Source organism: Pseudozyma flocculosa (genome assembly GCF_000417875.1).
Source record: "Pseudozyma flocculosa PF-1 unplaced genomic scaffold scaffold00006, whole genome shotgun sequence".
Taxonomy (NCBI): Eukaryota; Fungi; Basidiomycota; class Ustilaginomycetes; order Ustilaginales; family Ustilaginaceae; genus Pseudozyma; species Pseudozyma flocculosa.
Window position 1 is genome coordinate 852,659 of NW_006920874.1, and position 11,397 is coordinate 864,055.

General features: G+C 67.3%; 4 protein-coding genes across 4 annotated transcripts in view; 1 reads left to right on the plus strand and 3 right to left on the minus strand.

Moving 5' to 3' along the window:
* The window catches only part of PFL1_02383 (uncharacterized protein), a gene marked incomplete at both ends in the record, with an annotated part of 1,423 nt that extends 1,320 nt beyond the window's left edge, over positions 1-103 (plus strand). Inside the window, one exon of the mRNA XM_007879895.1 lies at positions 8-103. Coding sequence (XP_007878086.1) covers positions 8-103 — 96 coding nt within the window. The remainder of the gene's footprint in view (positions 1-7) is intronic.
* Positions 104-543: 440 nt separating this feature from the next.
* Positions 544-2,376, minus strand: PFL1_02384 (uncharacterized protein; the record flags this gene model as incomplete). Its single annotated transcript, XM_007879896.1, has 2 exons — positions 544-2,132; positions 2,259-2,376. 2 exons carry the CDS (start codon positions 2,374-2,376, stop codon positions 544-546), a joined length of 1,707 nt encoding a protein of 568 aa, XP_007878087.1.
* A 1,176-nt stretch (positions 2,377-3,552) lies between these two features.
* Positions 3,553-8,418, minus strand: PFL1_02385 (uncharacterized protein; the record flags this gene model as incomplete). The annotated part of the gene is made up of 1 exon (XM_007879897.1): positions 3,553-8,418. One exon carries the CDS (start codon positions 8,416-8,418, stop codon positions 3,553-3,555), a length of 4,866 nt encoding a protein of 1,621 aa, XP_007878088.1.
* A 797-nt stretch (positions 8,419-9,215) lies between these two features.
* Positions 9,216-10,256, minus strand: PFL1_02386 (uncharacterized protein; the record flags this gene model as incomplete). Its single annotated transcript, XM_007879898.1, has 1 exon — positions 9,216-10,256. One exon carries the CDS (start codon positions 10,254-10,256, stop codon positions 9,216-9,218), a length of 1,041 nt encoding a protein of 346 aa, XP_007878089.1.
* Positions 10,257-11,397: the final 1,141 nt, after the last annotated feature.

Consider the following 11,397-nt stretch of genomic DNA (forward strand, 5'->3'; position numbering starts at 1 on the left):
CCCCCAGCTCTCGACCCTCTTTTTGCGCGCCCTGTATTTCTACACGCCACCTCATCCAACAACCACCCAAGGTTCGATACGACACGATCGACGTCATCCTTGACCTACCCGATTCAAACGCGAGAGGGAGAGAGAGAGGAAGAGGAGAGAGAGAGCGGGATGCGCGCTATGCAAGCGTGGGGCATCGACGTCGACGACGCAAGGCGTACAGTAGTTGCGCGCGTGCGTGGCGCGCGGTAGAACGAGAGATTACTGTGACAAGGGGGGATAGGGGGACAAGGCAGACGGGCAAGAAAAGAGGCGAGGCGGGGCGGGGCAGGGCGGGGCGGGGCGAGGCGAAGTGGCGTGGTATGGGTGCGGTGGAGAAAAGGAGCGGTACAATCGACAGGGGAAGAGATGACAAGAGGGAGAGCGCGAGAGCGCGGGCACGAGGGCAGCGGGGTGAAGCCTCTCTCGACGCCACGCCCAGGGTGACGGGCAAGCGCGGGACGGGTGCAGGGCAGGGCCGGGAAAAAGCGAGCCGCCCCATCGCCAGCGCGCCACTTACTGCATGTCGGACTCTGCGATAATCTCCTGGATCTTTCTCGCCAGGCTGGAAATCTCGCCCTCGGCGCCCTGGCCGTCTTCGCTGCCGTCGACGTCTGCGCTCTCGTCGCCGCTGTGGCCGTTTGCCGAGGCGGGGGCGGCGTGCGAGAGCTGCGCAATGAGCGGGAGGAGCTGGTCGCTGCTGCGGATGTTTTCCTCGAGCTGGGCGTCGCCGCTCTCGAGGAGCTGGACAATGGTCCAGACGGCAATGTGCTGGAAGGTCGAGTCCTGCGACTCGAGGAAGCGCACCAGGTAGCCGTGCAGGCCGCCCTCGGGGCTCGACCAGACGGCGTTGAAGGGGGCGTAGTCGTCCGACTTGGACGAGAGGTTGCCCAGCGCCGCCGCCGAGTTGCCCTGCACCTCGATCGACGACGAGGCCGTGAGCGGGATGAGGACCTCGCAGATGCCCATCTCGAGCAGCTGCGGCTTGAGGTCCTCGGAGAGGGCCAGCACGGCGGCGCACGCCGTCATCTCGCTCTGGACGCTCAGCGGCACGTTGAGCACCAGCTCCTTGATCCGCTCGACGGCGCCGGCCTCGACAATGGCCGTCTTGTTGCGCTCGCTGCTGGCGGCCAGGTTGCGCAGCGTGCTGATGGCGTGGCACTGGATCTCCTCGTTGTCCTCGTGGCTCAGCAGGTCGATCAAGGGGTGGAGGAAGCCGGCGTCGATGATGGGCGACTCGTTCATGGGGTGGATCGAGACGTTGCGCACGCACGCCGCCGCCGAGAGGATGAGGGGCAGGAACGACGAGCGGAGCAGCCGGAGCAGCGGCGGCAGGCCGCCGCTGCGCACAATCTCGATCTGGTACTTTTCGTCCGAGGCCAGGTTGCGCAGCGCCAGGGCCGACTGGCACTGGACCTTGAGGCTGGAGCTCTCCATGAGGCCGATGAGGTTCTGGACCAGGCGGGGCTCGGTCTGGGCGAGCTTCTTGCGGTTTGCGCTGTCGACGGCGATGTTGGAGAGGGCGGTGGTGCAGTAGTACTGGACGTCGGTGTCGGAGCTGCCGAGAAGGCCGACGAGGACGGGTATGGCGCCGGCGTTGACCAGCTGCTGGCGGTTCTCGTCGCTGTGGGTCATGTTGAGGAGGGCGCCGGTGGCGTTGCGCTGCACGCGCTGGTCCTTTGAGCGGGCGAGGCGGGTGAGGGGGACGAGGGCGCCCGACTTTGCAATCTTTGTCTTGTTGTCGTCGTGGGTGGCGAGGTTGGTGATGCAGCCGACGGCGTTGCACTGGACCTCGACGTTTGGGCTGAGCATCTGGCGGATGAGGGGCTCGAGGCCGCCGAGCTTGACGATGAGGAGCTTGTTTTCGGCGTTGACGGCGAGGTTTCCGAGGGCTGCGCTGGCGGCGCGCTGCACCTCTACGTCGTGGCTCTGGAGGAGGAACATGATGGGTTCGAGGGTGTCGCGGCCCACCTCGCGCACCTCTTTTTCAGTGATTTCGGCAAAGGCGAGCGCGGCGCTCCTCTGGAGGTCGACATTGTCGCTGAAGGAGAGCGTCGAGAGGGAGCGGAGCGGGTCGCCGGTGAAGAAGTTGGTCTCGGAGCGGTCTGCCGGGCGGGGACGACGCCGGAGGGGAGGGACCAAGGAGGGGAGAGAATGGATAGAGAGCGGAGCGTGTCAGCTATGTGGCGGCAGGCCAGACGAGAGGGCCAGGCAGAGGAAGCGCGACGCACTCTCGAGGTACTGGAGGAGGTCTGCTACGGCGTCGCGCTCATTGTCGAGGAGGAGGGGTTCGTAGTTTGCGTTCCTCGACTTTGCGCACCCGCAGCAGCTGCTGCAAGCGTTGCCCATCGCTGCTGAGTGTTGCGGGTGCGGTTGGTGGACGACGGGCGCGCTCTAGGCAGGCAGGCAGGCGGGCAGGAGAAGCGAGGGCGGGAGGTGTGAATGGTATCCGAGGGGGAGATGCTAGGTGGATACGCTGCGCCGAGGGGGAGGGAGCGAGACGGTGGTGAAGGCAAGAGGTATGGATGAGAGGAACGGGAGCGGGCACAGCGATGAGCCGCGGGCGTGCTGTGCAAACGAAGGTGGGTGCGAGGGGCGGGTGGGTTGTGGTGCTGATTGAGCGCGGGGCGGTGGGGAAGCAAGAAGCGAGTCGGTGCGTTGTGGGTGAGGTGGGGAGCGCTGTGTAAGATGGGGGACAGGTGTAGGAGCCAAGGCGAGATGGCGACGACGAGGGATGGGGTACGGTGTGGGCCGAGGGATGGAGAGGCGCCGACGGAGAGAGAGGGTGCAGGCCAGGCGGGGCCAGGGCAAGCCAGGCGAGGGTCAAGTGTGGAGCGAGGGGCGAGGCTAGAGGGGCGAGGCTAGAGGCAGGGGCGGCCGCGTGTGGGCCGAGTCAAAAGAGGCGCGGGCGGGGCCGTTGGTCGATGCCAGAGGGCCAGGGCCAGGGCCAGGGCCAGGGCCAGGGCCAGGGCCAGCCGGGTTGGCAGCCAGGCAGAGGGCTGCGCCCGTTGGTGATCAAATTTGCCAGGCAGGCAAGCTGGGGCCAAGGCAGGGGCAGGCAGAGGCAGGGTTGGCCTGGGCTTGGGCTTGGATGGCGCGTGCCCTCTCTGCCTGGGCTTGGCCTGGCCTGGCCTGGCCTGCAATTCTGCACGCCGCGGCCTCAGGGGCTGCTTGGGCGTTGGCAGGCTGGCAGGCTGGCAGGCTGGCAGGCTGGCCGGCACTCGGGCTGGCTCGCTCTTTACCTGCGCGCAGCCAACAGCCAGGCAGGCAGGCAGGCATGTGGAGTTTGCACCAACACCGACCCACCCGCCGCCTCGACCAACCAACACCGCACCGACCCTCGTCCCTCGACCCTGCCTGCCTTTCCACCCAGGCACACGCACACGCACAGCACGCGCGCTACACCATCATCGAGCTGGCCAGTCCTGTAGTGGCATCGTAAGGTGTGCAGTGCAATCTAGAGCAATGTCCAGCAGAGTATATCGTAGCAGCCAAGAGCAGAGCCAGCGTGCAGAGACAGCGCCGTCACGTCGCGCCCGGTTGTGGATCGCTCCAGGCGGCCTCGTCGGCCAGCGTCGCCGTCGCCGCGCGCGTATAGTCGCCAGCGGTGCCATCGGCCGCCGTGAAGGCCAGACGCAGGTAGTGGCGTCCCTCGCGCAGCGTCGCGTTCAACGACGCCGTCGGCGCCGATCCCGCTCCCAATCCCGCATCGTCGTCGCCCTCCTGGCCCTCGCGTCGACGCTGCTGCGCAAACAGGTCCGGTAGCGACGACAGGTTAAACGTCGTACCGGCACCCTGGTACCGCAGCACGTCGTCGACGAGCAGGTTAAAGCCGCTCCACTGCCCGCGCTCCTCGTCGCCCTCCAGGCCAGCCCACTCGACCACGCCCCCCGCCCGCGGCCAGCCCGTCGAGTTCGTCAGGAACCGCGGCTGTCCCGTCCCGCCCGTCGCATCGCCCCGCACCGTCGCCACGTCCTGCAGCAACCCGTCAAACCCCCACCGCGCGATGCCGTTGGTGTACATGCCCAGCAGAAACGCCGTCGCCAGCAGCGACAGACGCGTCGGAAACGCGCACGCCGGCACCAGCACCAGCGCGATAATGTAGTGGTGCATCCGCAGCGTCTCGCCCGGCACCGCCGCCGCCAACCCGACCAGCGCCGCCCCCACCAGGTACAGGACGAGGTACTTGGGCAGGTACCCCATCCGCCGGATCACCAGCACCTGGTGCACGGCCAGCGCCAGAACCACCACGACGATGACGACCAGCGCCGTCACCGCGCCCGGCTGCTGCCCAATGTCGTGCGCCGTCAGCCGCTGCAGCGGCACCCCAGCGAAGACGACGTTCATCAGCACCCCAACCCACCACAGCCCCAGCGTACCCACCCCTCCCTCGAGCGGCAGACCCTCAAAGGCCGGCCACACGTACCGCACCGCCACCCGCCAGATGACGTAGCACCCGAACAGGTACGGCAGCAGGTCGCCCACCGCCTCGCCCACCGGAGGCGGGTAGTCGCGCGGCTCCGACGCCATGTTGACGTGCCAGAAGCCCAGGCAGGCCAGCGTCCAGAACCACACCATCCGCTTCGGGCGCAGCACCAGCCCCACAAACGCCGACAGCACCACGTCGAGCGCGTACAGCCGCCACCGCCGATCGGTGCAGTCGACCGCCTCGGACGTCGCCTCGAACCGGAAGCTCGACGGGAACGTGCCGTCAAACCCGACCGACTCGATGCCGTTGGACGTCGAGTTGGCGTAACCCGACCACGCGCCCACCAGCCGCACGCTGCCCGCCCCGCCCTCCGACTCGCGGATGACGCCCGCGTGGATGGCGGCGGCGCAGACAAACGAGTCGGAGCGGTACGTCTTGGCCTCGTCGCCGCCCCCTACGACCAGCGGCACGTAGTTGACCTGCTCGTCGCCAACGGTACGTGGGTTGAGCAGCGTCACGCCCGAGCACCCGCTCGGACACCGGAACGCCACCCCGGCGCTGTCGGCCGGCGTGCTGAAGGGCGAGCAGTCCTGCCCGTCGAGCCCGCACCCGCCGTTGCGCAGCCAGTAGGTCGTCGTGCACGAGAAAAACGTGGGATCCCGCGCGATGCCGTCCGGTCCCGTGATCGAGCCGTTGAACCACAGCCCCTCGGTCAGGAAGCTGAAGCCCAGGATCCACGCGACGTACGTGGCGCACAGGACGCTCCAGTGGATGCGGTTCGTAGAAAGGTCCCTGCGGATCGGCTCGAACCAGGCCAGACCGAGGCGGGGCGGCTGCCCCTTGCGAGCCTGCGGCTCGTCGGGTGTCGACGGACCGCGAGGGCCGGGCAGCGCGACCGAAACACCGTCATCGTCGTCGCCGTCGCCGTAGCCGCTGCCGTAGCCGCGTCGGTATCCCTGCCCTGCAAAGGGATCCTTCCACGCGACCGGATCCGTAAACTTGAGCCAGAAGTGCTCCAGGGGCCCAAGGGGCCACCAGCGGTAGTGTCGGATCCTCGGCGCGACGGGGTGCCTGGGCCCGGCGATCCAGTCCTTGGCTCTGGCGCCGAAACCCTTCTTGCGCGTGCCGGGGGACGGCGCGCCTGCGCCCATCGCCGCACCCGCACCGATGCCGAAGCCGATGGCCAGGGCGGTGGTCTCGTCGCCGCTGACGGTCGACATGCTGCCGCTCTTGTCCCTCACGGGCAGCGGCCGCCCGCGATGCCGCGACTCGTTTGGCTCGGCGAGGTCAAAAAAAGACTTGGATCCCAGATCGCCGCCCCCCGACGCTGCGTCCGTGTGCTTGCGCGATCCCTCGGCCGCAGACGTCGACGCTCCGTCTCGAGGCGCCGCGCGACTGAGCGTGGGCAGCTCGATGCCGTACACGCTCTCGAAGCCCTCGCTCTGGCTCTGGCCCTGGCCATGGCCATTGGGTGGATTGCTGTCCGACTTCTCCTGGATCCCATCTGGCGGCGTTTCGCTCTTCGGCGTGCCCAAGCCGCCAGGGAAGCCGGCGAGCACCTCCCGCCACGGCGGCGCTTCCGACGTCATCCGCATCTGCTCGGACAGGGAGCGAGGGTGAAGCAGGAGGAAGCACGCCTCGTACGTGGCCTTGGGGTCGAAGAGGGCGCCGACGTCCTGCGCGTCGGCCTGGTCGAGGATGGCCTGCGTCTTGGCCGAGTAGGGCCGCCGGTTCATCTCCTTGAGCAGCCACTGCACGCTCTCGAGGTTCGAGGTGAGGGTCGTCATGCCGTACCGCGCGCACGCGTGCATCGAGCGCAGCGTCGTGTATGTCTGCCCGCCGGCCTGATGGACCGAGTGCTGCTTGAGCCGCTTGTACTTGCTCCGCGGCAGGTCCTCGGAGATGTCGCGCCACTCGGGCCCCCACAGCTCCGTCAGGCAGCTCTCGAGCGTGTCGAGGAGGTGCGAGACAAAGTGGCGCCGCGCCAGGTCCGGGTACAGCTGGCTCAGCTCCTCGATCGAGTCGAGTCCGCCGGGCCCGAGGTCCGAGAGCGGACGCACCGGCAGCTGCAGGCAGGCGCGCAGCTGGGCGTGCTCCGGGCTCGCCCACTTGGAGCCGCGCCAGAACTCGTCCGGCGGCACGCCGTCGTCGCCGAGCAGCGCCGCCACCCTCCGCTTCTCGTTGGTGCCGCCGACCGTGGAGCTGACGCGGCGCAGGCGGTCAAAGGCGCCTACGGTGGCGTGCAGCTCGACCTTGCGCGGCTGCCCCGCAGAGTCGCCCCTGCCACCTCCCAGGATCGGCTCGAGGATGGCGTCAAAGAGGGTCTCGAGCGTGAGCTCCCGCTCGAGCTGGATCGCCAACGCACGCCCCTCCTTGGACGCGGCGCTGTCCATTGCCCTGGCCGCCTCCTCGGACTTGTCGTCCTGCAGCGACAGCTCGGCAGCCCGCGCCTCGAGCGCCTCTTTGCGGATGGAAAACGTCCGAAAGTGCCGCTGAAACGTCGGATCGGCCTCGTTGTCGGCGTCGAGGCTCCGGACGCGCTTGGACGACGAGCAAGGCCCACCCTCGCCGGCGACGCCTTCGTCGTCAAAGATGCCGTGGGTCGTGTCGCTGACCAGCGCGATGGCCGCCGTGACGTCGAGGTTGATCCGCCGCGTCGTCTTCCAGTCTGGCCGCGGTGGCGGTGCGGGGATCTGGGGAAGGCCGACGGGCAGGTCGGACCCCTGGAGGAAGACGGATGGATACTCGAAGCGGCCAAACGTCTCGGTCGGGAGGCGCCGGAAGCCGGTGACGATGGTGACGCCCATCCTCTTGGCCGCGCGCAGAATGGCGCGCATCCGTGCCTGGAAGCGGCTCGCCTCGTCCTGCTGGTAGAAGGGCGTATCGCTGGCGTCTTTGGCTAAAGGTGTCGTCGGCTCTGGTTCGATGTCGATGCGGGTGATGATGAGCTCGATCTCGATGGGTCGGAAGATGTCTGGGCGGCCGGACTCTGCGGAGCGCTGCAGGCGTGCCTGTGCCTCGGTGTCGGCGGCGGCCCTGAGCTCGCGGATCGTCTTCATCAGGCTGCAGTTGCGAGCGGCCGAGTCCATTGCGGGGTCGTCGTCGTAGTCGTCGCCGTCGTCGTCGCCGTCCTTCTCCCCCACCACCTTGTCGTTGTTGCCAGCACCGCCGTCACCGCGGTCAAGGGCACCGTCTTGCGCATTGGCACCTGCCGGTCCGGCACCTGGGTCGTCGCCATCGTCGTCGTCGTCGTCGTCATCGCTGGCCACCATGTAGCTCTCTGCCTCCCTGAACTCGGCCCTGAGCCTCTCGAACTTGACAATGTAGAGGCGGGTCCAGCGGTCCCCGCCGCGGGATACGATGTCGACCTTGCAGCTCTGGCTGTTCATCGCCTTTGCCTGGCTCCTCTGCATGCGCTTCTTGCGGCGGACGGCGAGGTCCATGTCGAACGAGAAGCGGTCCTGGATGGATACGACGGGACCCGAGGTGAGGGCGACGTAGAGGATCTCCTCCCAGTAGTGGATGTGGTGCGGGCCGTTGGAGAAGGGGTGCGGGTCCTGCCAGTTGCCGTTTTCTGCGGCAATCTTTTCGAGGGTGAGGAGCTCGGCGTCGATCTGGTTGCGGAGGACGGTGAGGCCCTTTATGGCGGTTGATGCGAATGCCCTGGTGCGGTGCTCGTCCCAGCGCGGACCGGCAATGGGGCAGTAGGCCCTTGCCAGGGTCTCTGCGTCCGGGTGGAAGGCGGGCCGCCTGGTCGCGGAGCCCGAGGCTGGGCTGGCTGGGCCGTCGTCATGTTGGTGGTGGTGGTGGTGGTGGCGATCTGGGCGGAGCGAGGGAGCGGTGCTGTAGGCGGGTGCCTGAGTTAGCCATGTGCGGTAGTTTGTGGAAAAGTGCTCGATTGACTGGCGCACGACGTCGAGGGCATCGCGCAGCCGCTCTGCCGGGATGAGGGGTGCGGGCATGGTGCCGGAGTGGCCGTGTGCGGGGCCGGGGGCCGAGGGATGGGGACGCAGGCGCGAACGGTTCGCCGTGGAAGCGCGCGCGAGGATGAGATGGAGCAACGATCAGCAGAGCAGCAGAGCAGCGTCGGTGGCGGTGGCGGTGGTGAGCGGGGGGTTGGCGGTGGTGGGTACTGTAACTATCGGAAGACGACGCCTGCTGCCAACGTCAGCCGAGCCTCGCCCTCGACGGGGAAAAGGGCTTCGGATCGAGTAATCCCGGCGGCCGGCCGAGGCTGTCGTGTCGGTCTGCCTCTGCCCGTGCGTCTTCTTGGCGCCCTGGCCCGACCTCAGATGTGGAGCAGCGGCGCAAAGGGGAAAAAGGCCAACCAAGGCTCAAAAGCCAGCCAGGCCAGGGGCGCTTCCTCGCCGTCGCTCTCGCTGTCGCTGCAGCCGTCAACCGCCAATCGCCAACCGCCAACCGCCAACCGCCAGCCGCCAGCCGCCAACCCCCTCGAGCAGCCAGCGATGGCCTCGACGAGCGGCATCCTCTTCTCCCATCTCTCGAGCACAAGCACAGACGCGATCTCGTTTTTGGGCATTGGTATACGATTAGCAGCAGCGATGCAGCAAGTGTGCACGCAGAGCAGCGTGAAGCACACGGATTACAGGATGGCACCCCCGGGGGGCACATGCCATGTCTATGATGATGCGGGGCGAGGGCAGCGAAGCCATGTCTATATGTGATGCTGGGAGGCGAGCGCGAGGGCGAGGGCGAGAGCGCAGTCGAGGGCTACAGGAGGGACCCACCGGGGACCGCCTCAGAGGTTGGCGCTGCCGCCATTCTTCTGCGACGTGAGGACGAAGCGGTAGCGCACGTCGCCCTTCTGCAGCCTCTCGACGGCCGTGTTGAGGCCCTCCTGGGTCATGGGCAGCTCCTCGACCATGGGCTTGACGCCCAGCCTCGCCGCAAACTCGAGCATCTCGCGGTGCACGTTGCGCGGCGCCACGAGCGAGCCCATGATGCGCAGCTGCTTGCCCACAATGGGCATGTAGGGGATCTCCATCTTGCCCGCGTCGACCGACAGCGGCACAATGGTGCCGTTCTTTTCGACGACGTTGACGTAGGTGGACCAGTCCGGCTGGGCGCTCGTCGCCACAAAGAGGAAGTCGACCGGCTTGACGCCCTCGAGCTTGGGGTTGGTCTTGGCCGCCACGAATTCCGAGGCGCCCAGCTTGATGGCCTCGTCCTTCTTGGACTCGGTGCCCGAAAAGACGACGGTGTCGATGCCCATCTTGGCGAGGAACTGGATGGCGAGGTGGCCCAGACCGCCGATGCCGATCACGCCGGCGCGGTGGTGGGCCGAGATGCCGGCGTGGCGGATGGCGCCGTAGACGGTGGCGCCGCCGCACTGAAGCGGGGCGGCGTCGCGCAGCGAGAGGCCCTCGGGGATGGCGTGGCAAAAGTCGTGGTGGACGACGAAGCGGTCGCCGAAGCTGGCCTGGTCGAGGTCCTTTTGGCCGTACATCTTGTTGTCGTAGCAGAGCGTGTCCCAGCCGCTGGCGCAGAACTTGCAGTGGTTGCAGCTGTCGTGGTTGTAGCCCCAGCCGACGCGGTCGCCCTTTTTGAAGCGGGTGACGTCGGAGCCGACCTGGGAGACGACGCCGACGCCCTCGTGGCCGAGGACCATGTCGGCCTTGAGGAAGTGCAGGTCGGTGCCGCAGAGGCCCGAGTGGGTGATGTCGATGACGACGTCGGTGGGGCGGACTGGCTTGTCGGTGCCCTGGGCCGCGACGACCTTGCCGTCCTTGGAGCCCTTGAAGACGGTGCCGAGGTTGACGGTGTTGCTGGATGCGGACATGGCGGTGGTGGTGATTCGAGATGGAGAGGGAACGAGGGTGGGACGGTGCGGTGTGGATGCGATGGTGGTGGTGGATGGGAGGATCAGGCGGGCCAGGTCGATGGTTATATAGGGCGCGTCGCACGACAGCAGCGGGCGAGCAAGGCGCAAGAAGAAGTCGAGGCCAGGCAGGCCAACATCCACCGTACCGTGCATCATCGCATCGCTTTGGTCGCAGGCACGCCGGCGCGCAGGCAGGACTGGGCGCCGCACACGTGTGTCTGAAGCGTGGCACAGAGTGGCAGGTTGGGTTGACCTCAGCCAGGCCACGGCCACGGCCACGGTCACGGCCACGGCGTTACGGGAGGGGGGCTGAGCGGGTGGAGGCAGGGCGTGCAGCGACGAGATCGAGATTGGGAAACTTGGCGTGCCGTACGCTGAGCCACGGACCGAGAGCAAAGAGGCGAGGCGAGGCCCGTCGCACGACATGTCCTGCTGCGAGCGCTGCCGAAAGAAGGCAGCGACGAAGCCGAAGGAAGCAAGCAAGCGCTTCGGCCGTGTCGCCAGCCAGCTGCGCTGCCCTAGCCTCTTTCCGTCCGACGACGTCGTCGGCTCAACTCAACTCGACTCTCGGGCGCTAGGAAGATTTGCCGGGCATGCATAATGGCTAGACCCTGCTTGCCTGCCTCTCGGGCTCGACTTTTTTCCTTCGCGCCTGGCTGGCTGGCTGGCTGGCTGGCTGGCCTGTCGCCTCGTGGCAGCCTCGAGTTCAGTCGGTGATGCTGGCATGCATGCATGCACCCAAGGCAGGGGGGCCCGCCCACGTCACCGTCACCGCCGAAGCGCCAGATGACACGACCCCCCCTTTGCCTCCCCTCCACCGGCCCGGCCCTACCCGTACCGGTGTCGTACCGTCGTTTGAAATCCACCATCGTTCGACGGCCCGCCCCTCCCATCGACAAACCATCGGGCGTCGTGAACGGACACCGGTGCCGGCTAGAGAGAGAGAGAGAGAGAGAGAGAGAGAGAGAGAGAGAGAGAGAGAGAGAGAGAGAGAGAGAGAGAGAGAGTACGGACGGTAGGTACGGTACGGTACGGTACGGTACGGTACGGTACGGTACGTACGGTACCGTACGGTACCGTACCGTACCGGTACCGGTAC